This window comes from Rhinolophus sinicus, chromosome 1 (genome assembly GCF_057876585.1).
Source record: "Rhinolophus sinicus isolate RSI-liver-muscle chromosome 1, RSI-T2T, whole genome shotgun sequence".
In the NCBI taxonomy this organism is placed as follows: domain Eukaryota; kingdom Metazoa; phylum Chordata; class Mammalia; order Chiroptera; family Rhinolophidae; genus Rhinolophus; species Rhinolophus sinicus.
The window spans coordinates 67,126,514-67,144,340 of NC_142501.1; the positions used below are offsets into that span (position 1 = coordinate 67,126,514).

A 17,827-nucleotide genomic window follows, 5' to 3' on the forward strand; every position below is an offset into this window, starting at 1 on the left:
AGATGTCTTGGAACTCAATTGCTTGAGTTCATAACGGGCAGCTCTCTAGTCCTTTAGCTTACGCTACTTTCCTAGAGTTTCCACCTCAAAATTGAATGGTTTCTCACTAGACCACATGTACCATTATACCAGCTCATAATACATCCCATAGAGGAAATACAGTTTGGACTCCTGATGGAGCACACCTCGGTGTTTGGCAGCCTGGGATTCTGTTAATTTACCCAACGCAAAAGGTTATTTTGTTTTCCTTTTTTAATTCACTTCTATCTCCATCTCTAGCACACAGGAAAAACCCTTTCCCCCACCCCTAGAGAGTGGGACCCCAGTGGTGAGGAATAAGAGTTATGTGTTTGACCGGACCATCTCCTTCACAGGTTACACAGGAGTTGAGGCTGGTCGGCAAAGCTGAAGCATCCCTATACTTCACCACCATCTTCTCCCAGACATTAAGGGTGCTGAGTGGAGTCTGTCCTACCAACTGGGTGGCTTGATGTCTTATGCATAGTCTCCCCTCAGGGGTCCTGCAGCCTAACATCCAAGGTATTTTAGTCCGTGCTCATTGGGAAACCTAAGTTCCTGATGGCCAGATTCCACCCCCTACTCTCTAGGTTCACCTTGTCCATCAACAGAGTCTGTATGAGTCTGAATCTCAGTTGTGAGGAGACAGCTCCTGAGCCCAGCCAAGTCAGTAGAAGTGGGTAAGTGTTTCCGAGCATTTTGAAATAGAGAGACTGTACCTGCCCAGAGTACAGCAAGGATGTGGGTGTGGAGAGGGTGACGAGTGAGATCGTTTGCCTAACCCAACACATAGGTGATCAGCCAAGAGACTGTTATTCACACAAGCTCCTAACATTTGGCTTGATATATAGAATATAGTCAACATTCTCTGACAGATACAATCTTGTTTTGATAAGTTTCAGAGGGCTCTGAACCTTTGTAAAGCGTCACTTATACATGTCCCACTAGAATACTATGTTCCAAAGGGCAGGAACTGATATACCTTGGCACACGCCAGAGAGTCTGGCACAGTGCCTTGCTTACGGCATATACTCAGTCTAGTCTTGCAAAGGCACCATGGTCAAGGAAGTAGTTTTCATGCTACCCAACCCTGGTCCTGGAACCTTTCTCCAGTAAAGTCTTATGTGAAAATCCAGTGTGAAAAGTTAATGCTAAGCAGCTCTGGTTTAAGGAGGACGACCCCAAGCTGTCGTCTGTCTCCTCACCCACTGAATGAAGTAACTTAAGTCACTTCAACAGAAACTTGTAGGCTCTACAGACCATTTGAAAACCGGAAGAACTGGGGCCTTGAATCTTGACAGACCTGGCTTTGAGTTCCCACCTCTTTCTAGCTAAGTTGTCTTGGGCAAGTCACCTTTTCCCCAAGCTTTAGTTTCCCACCTATAAAACAAGGGTAACACTACCTAATTCCCTGATGTCAGGATTTAAAATAACAGGCAGAAGTAGCTAGTACATAGTAAGCATTCAATAAAGTGTCCATCTTTATTACTAATCCTCAAATACTCCTTTTTATTCTTTTTTAAACATATTTTCCCAAGGACAGAGAACAGAATGTCCTATGGAAACACAGTTCCCTTGGGGCTACAAATATTGCAATTTTAGCGAAGTATTACATAAGTCAAGATAGTTTCCCTATTTATCACTGTTCTTTGAATAATCTATTACACACACACACAGACACACACACACACACACACACACACACAAAACTATAATGACAAAATCCTTCTAAAATTTGTATTTTCCAGTGAGCACGAACTGAGATACCCTCAATGCTAACACACATTAGAAATTGCTGTCCGATCTTTATCGTTAGCCATATGTACAAGAGTGGTCCCATCTCCTCAGCATACAGGGCTCCAGCTGTTTCCTGCAGCACCATTCCACCCTGTCCCTTTGGCTCCAAGTTTCTTTTCCCATTCACTTTACCTGGAATTCCTTTCCTTTCACCTGCCTGCCTGGTAATGTTCAAAGCTTTGTTCAAGTATCAGCTTCCCTGATAAGCTTTTCTCAACTTTACCAAGCACCCCGGAGGCCAGGCCACGGTTATAGTACTTTCCCATTAAGGTGACGGGGCATAAAGCTCCCAGCTCTAGTTCCCAAAGAGAAAGGTACAGGTCATGTTCTTCTCTGTATCCTCCCACACAGGTTCTGGGAGAAAACAGGAGCTCAATAAACATTTGCTGAACAAATGAATTTAAAAAGATGAATTTGGGTTAATGGCCCCAAATCTATCAGTTACCAAGATACACTGTTGGAGCCTTCATTTCTTCATCTATAAAATCTATTTGTTCTCAGTTCTAAAATAGGAATGTAAATAACATCACAGAGTTTTTATGTAGCTTGAATGAGAAAAATCTGTAAAGGATCTAGCACAGTGCTTGGCACATAACAGGTACTCAATAAACAACCATTGCATTTCGTTGGTTTTCCTATCCTCACTGCTCCTCTTGAATAGCTTACCTAGAACATGAAACCAAGATTAAGTTCCCTCTCAGTGCTACTACATACCACCTGAAAATACAAATGGTTACATTGCATAATAGCAATATCCCAAAATTATTTTTAAATAGAAAGTATGTTTTCCTAGCTTGTGCACTGTTGGTGGGAATGTAAATTGGTGCAGCCACTATGGAAAATAGTATGGAAATTTCTCAAAAAAATTAAAAACTAGAACTACTGTATGATCCAGCAATCCCACTTCTGGATACATATGCAAAGGAAATGAAATCACTATCTCCAAGAGCTGTCTCCATCCTCATGTTCACTGCAGCATTATTCACAATTGCCAAGACATGGAAACAACCTACATGTCCATAGATGAATGATTGGATAAAGAAAAGACATAGGGGTTGGCTCATTGGTTCAGGTGGTTGGAGCTCCGTGCCCCTAACACCGAAGGCTACTGGTTCGATTCCCACATGGGCCAGTGGGCTCTCAACCACAAGGTTGCCAGTTCGATTCCTTGACTCCCGCAAAGGATGGTGGGCTGTGTTCCCTGCAACTAAGATTGAACACGCACCTTGAGCTGGAGCTGGAGCAGCCTCCACAACTAAGATTGAAAGGACAACAACTTGACTTGGAAAAAGTCCTGGAAGTACACACTGTTCCCCAATGAAGTCCTGTTCTCCTTCCCCAATAATTTAAAAAAAAAAAATCTTAAAAAAAAAAAAATAAATATATATATATATTTCTTTATATATATATATATATATATATATATATATATATATATATATATATCTTTATATTGGTTAGAGGGTGCCAAACAAATGTATACACATTTAAAGAAAAAAACGATTAAAATTGTAACACTATACACCAACAACAAAAGATGAATACAAGTCATGTGTATACATTTTTTGGCACCCCCGGTGTGTGTGTGTGTGCACGCGTGTGTGTATACAATATACACATAGTATACATATATTATTCAGCCATAAAAAATAAAGAAATCCTGCCACTTGCAGCAATATGGATGGACCTTGAGGGCAGTATGCTAAGTGAAATAAGTCAGATAAAGACAAATACTGTATTATTTCATTTATATATGGAATCTAAAAAAGCTGAACTCATAGCAACAGAGTAGAATGGTGGCTGCTAGGGGCTGGGGAAAATGGGAAGATGTTGGTCAAAGGGTACGAAGTTCCAATAATAAGATGAATACGTTAGATCTGCACATGAGGCTCTAACGTGCAGTATGGTGAGTATAGTTAACAATATTGTATTATATACTTTAAAGTAGTTAAAAGAGGAGATCTTAAATGTTCTCACCACAGCCACAACACAATAGTAATTATGTGAGGTGAAGGATGTGTCCACTAACCTCATTATGATCACTTTACAATATGCATCAAATCATCACATCATATACTTTAAACTTACACAGTGTCATATATAATACCAATTATATCTCGATATAACTGGAAAAAAATAAAGTATCTCTTACTAGCTACTCTGGCATTTCTCTTTGAATTCTAGATTTAATTAATATTTATTAGTTTCTTTACATTTGGCATACACAGAATTTATCTCCAACATAGCTGATTAAAATATCATTTCTTTTTGTGTGTTTTGTGCTCTGAGGGCAAAAAGAAAAGACACTGTGTAATCACTATTGAAATATTTCTAGTAAGTTCTGTCGGTAAAAATAAATTTTCTTTAAGGTTTAAGTGAACAATTTGATCCAATTATCATATTTAAATCAGAACTCTTCACCCTCATAGTTCTTAGTTTTACAGATTTAACGTTACATTCTGTTGATGCTCTGGTTTACTCACGCTGGTTTGTATTTTCTCACTTTTTTTTTTTAATTCCATAAATAGCTATTCGACTTATTTCTTAAAGGGAATCTTTATTGTAATGCAAGATGAATTATAAAATTATCAGAAAATGTCCCATCAAGAAAACAAAACTGTCATTTTCCAATGAGGCATGAATCCCTAGGATGAGTACAACTCCCGTTGGATGAAGCAAAGTCTTTAACAGTGGTACAAGGTCTCCCAGGATCTGCCCACTTTGCTGCCTCTCTCCCCTTCACAAGCCCCTCTCCAGCCAAACTGAATCTCTTTTGTTCCTCAAGGTCAACATGCTCCTTCACCACCAGGCCTTTGAATATGCTATGTATTGCCTTGCTTTCGCCCTCTCACCTGGTTGACTTCCATTTATTCCTCAGGTCTCAGCCACAATAAGTCCCCCTCCATATACTCCCACAGGGCTGATCACATCTGTATTTGCCAGATGTCTCTTCCCTCCAGCTCACCCCTCAGACTGTCAATTCCATCAGGGCAGGGACTATGTCTTTTACCTCTATATTCCTATGCCAGCACATGCCACAAACTTATTAGGCATTCAGTAAATATTTGCTGAAGAAATGGAATGAATCTGTTTAGACAAAAATGGAATTTAACTAACTATCCTTTGAGACATTTCCCTTAACTTTATGGTCCTCAGTTTTCACTCACAGCAGCATTCTGTAACCATGACCTCAGTGAGGGAAGAGTTAACACGGCCTGTCTGTTCTACTTACTTCTTATCTCAGGGAACACGTGCAGTCACAGTAATGACCCTTAACCAAACTGAGCAGGAAACTCCTGAAATGTTCACTAATTAATGATGTTATTTTGTACCCTCAAGTCAGTGGGTCAAGGTGTACCAAGCCGAGAGCACTGTTTAAAGTAAACATGAAGATTCATGATGTACACCTGGTCCCCAGGGTGTATCTGTGCCCTGGCTGGTCGCACAGCTCCCTTGAAGAACTCTGGACTGCCAAGACGTGAGTGGGCTTCCCTGGGTGGCGGTACCGTTCACAGCTTGAGAGGAACATGCACCTGTAGGGTCCTCACCGAAGGAGAACAAGAAAGCTGATGCAGCTCTGTATACATACATCATTATCTTACTGTTCCTGCGCTGTATCCTTTGCTTAATAACGCTTAGCTGTATGACTTTACGTTGAGTCATGACTCCTTCCAGCAATTCACTAGTGGGTGTGGTCACAGGTCCCTAAAAGAGCCTCCTTCTTGAACAACTGATTCTCTTCCTGTCTCCTTTGCTGGTTTCTGTCTCTACCAGATTCTAAACGGTATAGTGTCCTATAACTTTATTCTGGGCTTCTTTTATCTCCACTCTCTTGTTAAATTATTTTATTTTATTAGTCACATGGGTTTCAATACTATCTACATCTCGATGACTCTCAAGCTTATTTCTACAGCCAAACCTCTCCCCTAAACTCCACATACAAACCCAATTGTCTACTGGACATCTTCACTGGATATCTACTAAGGACTTCAAACTTATAAAAGAAATGGTTTATTATCAGAACTCTTGGTTTCACCCCAAACGTGTCCTCTTCTAGTTTTTCCCATCTTAGTAAATAATACCTCCCACACTCAGTTGCCCAAGCATAAAACCTAAAAGGTCTTCCTGGATTTTTTTTTTTCCTCATCTCTGCCCACCTCTCTTACAATCCATTAGCAAGTATTGTTGGTTTTATTTCCAAAACAAATCTCTAATCCCTCCACTTCTCTCCATTTCTAATCCAACTCATCATCATCAACATTTGCTGGATTATTATAATTGGATTATTTTCTCTGCTTCTATTCTTGCCCCTTTCCAAGTAATTCTCTATTCAGCAGCCAAAGTTATCTTTTTTCAAATCCACATCAGATTACATCAATCTGCTGAAACCCCTTCAATTCTATTCTCAGAACAGAATTCGAAGCCTCCATGTTCGATCTGGCTTGTCAGGCACTCTGTGAACTGTCCCCTGTACCCCTCCCCAACTTCATCCAGGGCCACTCTTCTCTGCTCACTGTACTTCAGCCCACTGGTCTCGTTTCTGTCCTTAGAACACAGCAGAACCCTTTCCACCTCCTGCCCTTTGCACTCTCACCAGCTTCTACACTGTGAACCAGTGTATGCTATAGAGTCTGAAAACACTTTGTAGTTACCTTTAGAAGTCTATGTTCTTAAAACTCAGAAAGGCCAGAATGTGGTATTTCCCAGTTTATCTTTGTTTATTCATCAATAGAAACTTAGCAGTAAGAAATGTTAAACCAGCTAGGCTTATCTATAGGTTATTTATAGTACAGTAAGATTATTCATCTGAGTCCCTAAGAGTAATGGAAAAAATAAATAAAATGTGTTCCCCAACTGAGCAACCTTTACCTGACATTTAACTCCATGTGACCCTGGTATTATTATTAAGATGTAAATAAATCTTTCTACTTAAAAATGTAAAAACTCCTTAAAATGATCTGTGCTTCCCACATGTCCCCAGGTGTCTACCCTTTCACAAGAGTGAATCAGGTTAAAATAATTTTAATGCTTGAACTCAACTGACTTACCAACAATGGGCAAGGGAATGAATATTTAATAGGAACTAAAAATTAAAGTTAAGATACTGTCAACAGTCTACAATGCCTGACAATTAAGTTCGTGAACTTGTTACAACGATGTTGCTAAGCTTTTTTGATATCAGAGGGATTATTCATTATGAATTTGTACCAACTGGACAAACACTTAACCAAGCTTACTATTTGGAAGTGCTGAAAAGGCTGCATGAAAAAGTTAGACGACCTGAACTTTTCGCCAATTCATGGCTCTTGCATCACAACAATGCACCAGCTCACACAGCACTGTCTGTGAGGGAGTTTTTAGCCAGTAAACAAATAACTGTATTGGAACACGCTCCCTACTTACCTGATCTGGCCCCCAATGACTTCTTTCTTTACCCGAAAATAAAGGAAATATTGAAAGGAAGACATTTTGATGACACTCAGGACATCAAGGGTAATACAACGACAGCTCTGCTGGCCGTTCCAGAAAAAGAGTTCCAAAATTTGCTTTGAAGGGTGGACTAGGCGCTGGCATCAGTGCATAGCTTCCCAAGGGGAGTACTTGGAAGGTGACCGTAGTGATATTCAGCAATGAGGTGTGTAGCACTTTTTCTAGGATGAGTTCGCAACCTTAATTGTCAGACAGCATATTGGTGTATTTCCAAAACCTGTGCCTTTCTGAACCACTCACAGCAAGAATAATTAAACATGTCAAATGCCTTCATATTAAATCTGTACAACATTCCTGAGTATGGAGGGGACAAAAAAAGACACTTAAAATTGGTGAGTTTCAAATCGGTGCTTAACTTCTTTGAGGGGAGGCTTTATCTGTTTCTCTTTCTTTTTACATTCTCTTAATAGACACTTGAATTATTCTTGTGCTGTTCAAATAAAACCAAGGATATTTACTTACTTTTCTTAATGGAGGTGTGGGTGTATATTCTATATACACCCTCTGTTCTCTTAGTACGTTTGGTTAGCGTTGGGGGTGGGGAAGTGCGGAAGTGGGGGCAGGAACAGAACCACTTGAGGCTTGTCAGTGAATAATTCAATTATGTGCTTTACTGCCTGAAAGACACTAACTTCCCCGCTGTCAGGGACTTCTCTGGCACCGTGGCATGAGGTCCTCCAATTCTACCTTTCCAAGTTATATTACTTTCCATAAAATCATTTTAGCAAAAAAAGATTACATTGCAAACAAATAATTTCATTTTCTTGAGAGACTGAAGTACTTATTACATACAGTATGTGTAAATATGTAAAGTTATACAACATAAAGTGACATATAGCATAGGTAACTATATAAAAGTATATATAAAAAGACGTCCTATACTTATACAACATAATAACACACTACATACTCTACACTAAACTGTATAACCGTATATTTCCATTCATGTTTCGTTTACTATGCATGGAAAACTCTTCAGCTTTGACCCTTTGAGTGCCTGTCACATAGAAGAAGCACATATTCGGGCCTAGGATACAAAGATGAACAAGGCCTAGTCCCTGCTCTCCGGATGCAATGTAGCTGGAGCCACTGGAAGATGCTCAGGAGGAGAAGCCCAAGGAGATTCCAGTTCTGCCCAGGGAATTAGAAAAAGGCTTCCCGGAGGAAGTACCATTTTGAACTAAGCCTCAATTAACTGAATAAATGATCACATGGTCTGTACCATCCATAACTGCTCTAAAAATGTGACGCTACGCTCAATTTCACCTGCTGTCTTTGCAGTATACCTGCGCACTTTGTCAGGAAGGAGTCTGAATTATGCATTTGGGTACCTGTTCGTGTGACTTCAGTGATGCTCTGTAAGTGTGGTTCTAGTTTGTTCAGAGAGCTTCCGATCAGAAAAAGGAAAAAGCTGGGAAAGCAACTAATTGAAAGCTCTTTGTTTAAACAAATAGAAGAGTTACTAAGCTGGTTTCTTCTACTGAACTCTGTGATAGGGTAAACCCTCCAAATACGTAAGCACTACTGTTAATCCCTTTACACCCCACGTTATCTTCAGCTCTGAGTAAATTCATGATAAGTCTGTGGAGCCAGTTTGAAGGCACTTGTTTGAAGTTGGCGGCCCTTTTCCTGAGTCAGTGAAGACTAAGCCCCCCAGTTGAGCTTGACGAAGTTATGCTCTCTGGGAAAGGTCAGAGACCAGAAAATTTGTACTTTAATTTAAACATCTGACATACAGAGATGAGAAACATTTTTAATGTACAACTCATGTCTGTTTTAACACAAACTCAAATTAGGACTTACTAACCTCTCAGCAAATTACTATACTAGGGGCCGGCCAGTGGCTCAGGCGGTTGGAGCTCCGTGCTCCTAACTCCAAAGGCTGCTGGTTCGATTTCCACATGGGCCAGTGGGCTCTCAACCACAAGGTTGCCAGTTCGATTCCTCGACTCCCACAAAGGATAGTGGGCTGCGCCCCCTGCAACTAAGATTGAACATGGCACCTTGAGCTGGAGCTGAGCTGCAGCCTCCACAACTAAGATTGAAAGGACAACAACTTGACTTGGAAAAAGTCCTGGAAGTACACATTGTTCCCCAATAAAGTCCTGTTCTCCAATAAAATCTTTAAAAAAAAATTACTATACTACATTGAATTGCTAAGGAGTCAGAAAGGATACCAATTGTTTTAAATCACTGCATAGGAAGATTTGATTGAACTCCCTTCCCCTAACCCAAATGCATGTTGGTATTTGAGATAATACTAAGAATTTTAATACTTTGTTACTTTGTACCCTTAGACAAAGAGGTACATTCTAAATATACAAGCTGAAGGAAGAAAAACAGAGCTAATGGCAATTGTCTCTCAACTCCAGATACTGCTGTCAGCACAGTGTTATCTCCAGACACACATACATGTTCACTGATCAGGAACAGAAACCAACCACCTTAGTGATGCTGCTACATAAATTTGAAGTGGGTCCTTATCAGCTCTCTATGTCTGTAATTTTAGACTAACAGTTCCTAACCCTATCAGTCTACGACTCTTTTTTTTATGTCCCATATTTTGCAACTCCTCCTTTACTGGCATTAAATTCATAGAAAATACAACATAATTCCAAAAAGATCAGCTCAGTGTTCAAACTGTATATAGAGGAGAAATAAAAGGAAAGCAACTTAAAACATGGTATCAGTATGTAAAAACTTGGGCACGATTCACTAGAAGACGTAATGAAAAAGTCAGATGCTTACATTTATATAGTCGTCCCTCTCTATCTGCGGGTGATTGGTTCCAGGACCCCTGTGGATACCCAAATCTGCCAATGCTCAAGTTCCTTATATAAAGTGGTGTAGTATTTGCATATAACCTGCACACATTCTCCTGAGTACTTTAAATCATCTCTAGATTACTGATGAGTATAATACTTAATACAATGTAAATGCTATGTAAGCAGTTATTATACTATATTGTCTAGGAAACAATGACAAGAAAAACAGTCTGTACGTGTTCAGTGCAAATGCAACCATATCGGGCCTAACTACAAATGACATATCAAATATTTTCAATCTGTGGTTGATGGTTGATTGAATGCAGAAACTGTGGATACAGAAAACTATAGTTGAGAGTAATTCAGCTGTGTGGTCACTGGTGTTAGGACTTTATGAATGTGAAATATCTCTCAAGCAAATTCAGAGAAAGCCGAAATCAAAAATTTCCTCAATTTACCTACAGTTACGTTCCTGGAAAGTTAACTATATATTAAAATCATGGGGAAAAGTATTTTGTGTTTGCACAAAAAACAGTTTGGTTTTAGACTCAGATAATTTTAAGCTGGTCTTTAACCTATGTATGGCATTAGAAAATGTGGGGGACAATTTTTCACTCTGCATAACTATTCTGTGCATTGATATCAGGAGAATGCACCAGGAGCGTCCCCCACCTCCCCCACAAAGATTTCTTAAGTTATGGCCTCCACCTCACTCAATTTCCAAAATTCCCTCTAGGGGGGGCTACCACTGTTCTCAATTCAAGAGATGGCAGTTTGGTGAATAGGTGTCCAGTAAGTGTGCAAACCAGAATCTCAGCCTTCTGTCGCATAATCAAAGAGTTTTGGCATATAGAAAAGAAAATTTTAAGTCTACACCAAAAAATGGAATTCAAATTGCTTTGAATGGAACTGTGTGAATACTGAAAACAGATCAAGGAATTCCACAGATCACTCAGCACAAGGCCCTTTCTTGGATGATAGAAGATGCTTGTCAACTTTTTCAGAATCACAGGGGTTAGGGTCAAGAACAGAGAAAAAGGTACCTGGAGAAACTTTTATCTATAAATCTCTACCAAAGAAACTTAAGGTTTATTCACTATTTGGCACAAGACAGACTTTGGTTCCATCACCCCTGTGTCTTTAACAAACTGTGGACAGACAATTCACTTAATCTCAATTCTTCACGTGTAAATTGGGGAATAATAAAGGTATTTCATACCATTGTTAGAATGAGTAAGTGAAACATATACGTGTATGTAAAGTGCCAGGCAAATAGTAAAATTCAGTTGACATAGGCTGTCATTATTTTTCTAAAATTTCAAATGCCACTTTCCCCTAGAGGATTTTTGTTTAGATATATTTGAGATTTGGAATAAAAATGATTACTAGATAAAAGAAGCAGAGTAAAACTCTGTGCTACTTTTAAGATATTCTGTCTCAATTTTCTCTTAAAATATTCTACAGACATGGGGGTCATCTAAATCATTTCCTTATAAGAAAAAAAAAGGCGATGCCATAAAAAATCCCCAAATGGTTATAAAACAAGGCTGACATCCACAAGATGTTTCAGAAGAAGACTTTGCATTTCAAGTTAAAATAGGGGAAAGACTTGCTAAACCAATGTAACTTTAAATCACAAACGTGTATTACAGCTGAAATTCGTAGATTTTAGTGGTTTTATTGATATTTCATCCTCAATATGTCCCCCTCTTTTACATCACACAGAGCATTTTATCAGGATCACGAGCAAACTGGCCTTAAGACCACACTTGAGAAATGAACAGAATGTGATGGAAAACTCAATGTTGTGGCAAAATTTAACACACAATGTTTTTTTCCAAGGACAAATCACTAGCCAAAACCTACCCAAGTCAAGGGCAGGAGATGATGAAAGATCTGTGTATGTGAACACAGTACATGCATCGTTGGGGTAGGAATCTAAGCCAATTCTAGGGAGATTTTTGAGCATCTGAAATTGTATAAAGATTCCTGGCAGAGGGATTAAATAAATTATCTGTTGAATGAATATATGGAGGTGAGAGTTCTTAGAAAACAACCTGAGGAATAAATTCTCCCTTATACTTTAAACACAACAACAAAAAGTTGGTACTGCGGTAATCTTTCATCATCATCGTCCTCATCTCAACGTAAGATCTATCCTCTTACCAAATTTCTAAGTACATAATACAATATTATTATCTATGGGTACTACCCGGTACAGCAGTTCTTCAGGACATATTCATCTTGTATAACTGAAACTTTGTATTGCACCCTTTGACAAATACTATGGGAATCTTTCAAACCACTAATACCAGTACTGAGTTATGACAAGTATAAGATTTAGAAGAGTTGTTTTCTTCTTAGCATACATTTCTCGTGAGATTATAAATCCATACAATCTTTGTGAAAGACAATTTGGTTATATGTATTAAATACATAAAGCTGCTTATGACCAGGATTTTCCAATAAATGTATCCCTAACAACAGCTCTTATGTAGCACTTACTACATGCCAGAAATTATTCAACAACCCAGGGTCACACTGTGACAAAGTAGAGAACCTAGAATTTGAACTTGGGCACTGTGGTTCCAAAGCCTGTGTTCTGACAACTTTTGCTGTCTTAGTGATAAAGATTTTCACTATGGCACTGTTTATAGTAGAAAAAGTTTAGAAGTAAACTAAATGTCCATCAGTGGGGTATGAGTTAAATAAACAATAGTACATCCATTGATAGGACACAAAGCAGGCATTAAAAATCAAGTTTTAGAACTAACTTGTTTGCACGGACAAACAAAATTATTTGGCTCAGTGGGCGGACAGGAAAGGCACAAAACAGCACTCATAGTGGTTCTAGTCTACTAAATGTTTCCTTTCCTGTGGGATTTTAAGTTTCTTCTTGGTGCTTTGCTGGATCTTCCAAATTTTCTAAATGAACTTAAATTCTTTTTGTACTTAGAAAAAAATTACTAATAACAAATTTCTCTCTAGATCAGCACAGCCTTCAAAATACAATGTGTCATATAGCCCTCAAAATGTTCTAGTAACCATACCTACGTTAACAAAAGTAAAATTAATTTTTAAGTATTTGTTTAACCTATATGTCTAAAGTATTACCTTTTCAACAAGTAGTCAATACAAAAATATCATTAGTGGAATATTTTACTTTTTTGTATTAAGTCTTCAGTCACTTTAGGAAATCTCAGTTTGGTCTAGTCACATCTTAACTGCTCATAAGCCAAGTGGCTAATGGGTACTGTAATGGACAACACAGCTATAGATCCTTGGCAGAAGCTATACTTTCAGATCAAATAAGCCTAAAGCATGACTCTGAAACCCTCCACCAACAACCTTAATCACCATATAACCATCTACCTCTGTGTCGAGATGCTTCTTTACAGAAAAAAAGAGATGTGCTTGGGAAATAGGTGAATCTCAATTTGAATTCTCCCTCTAACCCTATCAGCTGTGTGGTCTTCAGCAAGTTAATTAACTTCTCTGTGCCTCATTTGACTTGTGCGATAAATGAGGATAATTCCTATTTTGAGTTGTGGAGATTGAAATCATGTGTTAAAACACCCCATACATGGACAACACTGGATAATAGAGATTTTTATTATCTACCTATTGCCCTTTGCAATCTTCCTTATTCAGACAAAGAATAGACTTAGCAGAAGGCAAGACAAGATTCTTAAAACAGGGATGGTAGGCAATCCCATTTAAAATGGTCCTAGAACTAATTTTTGGGGGTGTGAAGAGCCAAGCTGGGGAAATGCACAATAAATACATTCATATTTTAAAGGGGCTACCTGATTGCAAGGAACATCTTTGCTTGCTTCACACACCTTTCATTCAGCAAATATTTAATCCATTAACCAGATATAGATGACTGAATATGTGCCAGGCATCTTGCTATACAAAGGGGGTTAGAAGTGGAAAAAATAAAAAAGGATGCACGTCCTTAACTGAATAGAGGAGTGAACTAATGAACCAATGAACATTGTACTTTTACTGATTTTTTTCAACTCATTTGTCAGTTTTTTTTTTTTTTTTTGAGTTGCTTCTCTATTTCACATAGATTTTCTTTACTATGTTATTAGGTAGTGGGATTCCCTCCAAAAGACTCAACTGAAATATGGTGTCTGCTATGGCTGAATCGAGGTGAAGGGTATACGTGGGTTTCAAACACTTCAAAATAAAAAAAAAACTGAAAAAGAAATCACCAAATGTAATAGAAGGTGACTATCATGACATGTATCAATGGTTTTATAGCATCACTCTTTATAACAAAGATCAGAAACTATACAGATTAGTCCCAAAGAGGTGAATGACTAAGAAAACTCAGATAATCAAGAGAATAAAAATACTATATGGCAACCAATGCACATCTGCAGACTTTGCCAGTTCATGGAAATATGTAATGAAATAACGTGAATGGGGAAAAAAGGAATAGAATCCATGATCACAACAATGGAAATGTGATATACACTGACAAAAAATTAAAAATGCATTTGATGAGGTAGGAATATTACTTTCTTCCCTTCTGGGTAGGCTGCCCACATTCATAACCAAAAAAAAAAAAAAAAGGAAAGAAAATAGCACATATAATAAATCCTGTTTGCTAAGCAAACTTACCTCACCCCAGAGGGCAGGTCAGCTAGGGAAAATTGCCTACGTATCTAGTGAAAAGAGTGCCAACAAAGGAGCACTGTCTTTCAGTGTTCATGCTAATGTGCAGTTTAACCTACCACTTGGAACCGAATAGCAGATTTGGGATTTTTATTAATCTGAGTAATTATTCAGAACATACTCGGCGCAAACATTTGACCACTACGGGTCAGATTTTATTTTTACATTATAACTTCTTAGTCCTTCAACTAACTACAGGAGTGCGTACAAGGTAAAAAAAATAAGCCTGCTGGCTTTTACTATTCTGTGGTCTGATATCATGCAGGATAGATCAAAATAGCTGGTTCACATTAAGAAAATCCCCAGCTTTCTTTCACAAGCCAAACACTTTGTGCTTGAAATAAATAAAAGCTTCCCAAATCATTTACTACATAAAATTAACAACATCCTCATCATGTTGTGGTTTAAATGATGACTGAATAACTCAAGCTGGCTGTGTTCAATATTTCCTTTATTAATATAATTAGTATTCGTAGATGTTTTTAAATTTCTCTAGACTTAGGGGGAAATGACTTGAAAAGGTTGAATACACATGCTGATTCAAGATAGGATTTCTCATACATCAAACCTCTATAATTTTGAATTATAGAGCAACATAGAGTAATTTGGGCACAACTCTTTGGCAACGTTGTTTAAAAACAAAGGTACCATTATACACAGAAGCCCAGGATTTTTATTTTGCATTGCACATAAGTAAACTTATGTAATACTTCTTTAAAAACCGTGACCTTAATTTTTGGGGGGAAAGAATAAGAATATGGTAATTAAGAGACTCCCAATTGGCTGAAAAGCTGAGCTAAAATCCAGGTAGGGTGTGAACACACTTACAAAGCATTGAGATCAAAATTGCATAAGCTTGACAAAACTTTTGATTTAAGCATTAAATTTTCTGGTAATCTCTTTGGGGGTAGCAATATAATAAAAGACAGAAATAATATCTGATAAAATTATTTGCATTGACCCCAAATGTCTAAGCCTTGAAGTAGTGGTCTTGATTATAAAATTCACAATCTGGGTGATCTTGGGTAAAATACTTAATTTCTCTATGATTCAAGTTCTCCATCTATAAAAGTGAGAACTACTTAATGCAATATATAGTTATGTTTATGCTTAATGTATAGTTTCTAAATTAAAACAATAAAGCAATTAAACAATAAAAATCAAAATGCTAGAAGCAGGGCCAATCACTGTAAATGTACATTTATTATTCAGCACTTGTCTTATTCAAATGGATAATTTAAAAAAAACAGCCTTTAACAGTATCAGAGCCACTTTTTTTGCATAACGTTAAGCATTTAGGCTAATTATACATGACTCAAATCTTACCAACAGAACTGTACTATTTAAAAGAAACTTGAAAAATGATGGTTTTATGTTACTTTAAACCATAGGGCTAATTATACATGACAGAAATCTCACCAACAGAGCTGCACTATTTTAGTTTAAAAGAGGCTTGAAGAAATGATACTAACAGTCCAAATCATATTTAAAGAAGTCAACAAAAAGGGAAACCTGAGATGGATAAACGGACTTCCTTGGCAGAAGTTTATTTAGAAAAGGAACTAAAATACACATCCCAGGCAACCAATGTCTGCAAGATCCAAAAAGACAGAACGCCATTAACTCATAGGACTCAATGACACCGAATGACTGCGATGATGTTTAGTAAACCTCAGGTCTTCCTACTACTACTCCCCTGACAAAATAAAACAGCACGACATACAAAATCAGAAAACAACCCACAAGCAAGGCACTGGAGTACCCGCTTGGAGTCTGTCTGAGTAGCTTCACGCAGAGTGGGCACGAAGCTAAGGCATATTTAATGAATGAAAGCGAGGACGCGGGGTTTGGAAAACTGCACGAGACGGACCCTACCTTTCACAGATTTCCCAATACTGTGTAAGTGAGTGATAGAACTGTAGTTTTGGGCAACATTCTTCAAAAACTCTTCCATCTCTTCCTGGTGGTGGTAGCTGAAATCCAGCGTAGTTACCACAGGCAGGAGCAGCCCTAGCCAGAGGCAGGCGAAGTCCATGTTCTAGGGATGAATAAAAATGATAATAAAGCTGAGAACAGACAAGGAGGGGGGTCGCGGGGGCGCTGGTGTGGACGTTACTAGCTCCTGACACTATCGCTCCCTGCTTCCTAAAGAGGTAAAAGTTGGAAGCAACACCTTAGGGAGTTAGTGCAATCGGAACACGGGCAACCTCGGGTGCCCTCCATCCCGCCGCCCGCCCCTTCTTTCCTCTCCTAGTCTCCGCTGCCAGCCGCCGCCCGGCAGCTGCAGCAGCTGCACTCGGCCACACGCGCCCTCACCCTCACCCCTGCACAGGCGCGCACCTCCATCCACCCGCAGTCTCAGCGCTGGGACAGAGATTATAGCCGGGCCAGGGGGCGGGTGCACCGAGGCCCCGCCCCCACAGCCTGACTGACATCCGCCGGCCCACTCAGGCACCGCGAGGTCCCCCTTAGGCGGGGCGGAGTCGCAGCCCCGGGGCCTCTGCCTCTTTCGCACCTGGGCTCTCCCGCTGTCGCGCAGTGCGGGGTTCCAGGGACGCGCCGGGCTGTGCGTGTGGGCGGCAGTCTCAATCATTGTTGGGTTGGAAGTGTGTTCTCACCTCGATCAGGGCTCCGGCCGCTGGAGGGGTCCGGGGCGCTCCAATGAGGGGCACCCGTGCGTTTGGGTGTCTCCAGTTGGGGCAAGTTTGGAGATGTTAAAAGTTCGGCAGGGTTCACGCGCTGGGCAGCGCGGACGGACCACTGGCTCACCTGGAGTCCCTGGGTGCGCTGCCAACTCGGGGCTCCCGGAGTCCCACACCGGCTCTTACGGGTTTCTGCAGCCGGAGTTCCCCCAGGCCGCGCTGCCAGCCACCCCAGGCTCCCCTTGGCTGCACTGCCTGCTCTGCAGTTGCATGGGATTTAAAAAAAAAAAAAAGAATGTATGTGTATAAAAGTTTTAAATGCCATCAAGTATGTAGTCCAGAAAAATTTCTGAGAAGCATACACACACACACACACACACACACACACACAGTGCGATTTGATTAAATCAGAGCTAAATTTAAAACTGG

The 17,827-nt window shown here is 39.4% G+C and overlaps 1 protein-coding gene across 4 annotated transcripts in view; it reads right to left on the minus strand.

Moving 5' to 3' along the window:
• Positions 1 to 17,117, minus strand: part of CPM (carboxypeptidase M) — a 63,461-nt gene extending 46,344 nt beyond the window's left edge. For 2 of the 4 annotated variants that reach the window (XM_088800654.1, XM_088800669.1), the window contains exons 1-2: positions 17,073 to 17,102; positions 16,632 to 16,794 (exon numbers count right to left, since the gene is read on the minus strand). In XM_088800654.1, the coding sequence (XP_088656780.1) occupies positions 16,632 to 16,794; positions 17,073 to 17,102 (193 nt within the window). Of the gene's footprint in view, positions 1 to 16,631; positions 16,795 to 17,072 lie in introns of all 4 variants that reach the window. The other 2 variants (XM_019748976.3, XM_088800665.1) reach the window with 2 other exon arrangements.
• Between the last annotated feature and the right edge of the window lie 710 nt (positions 17,118 to 17,827).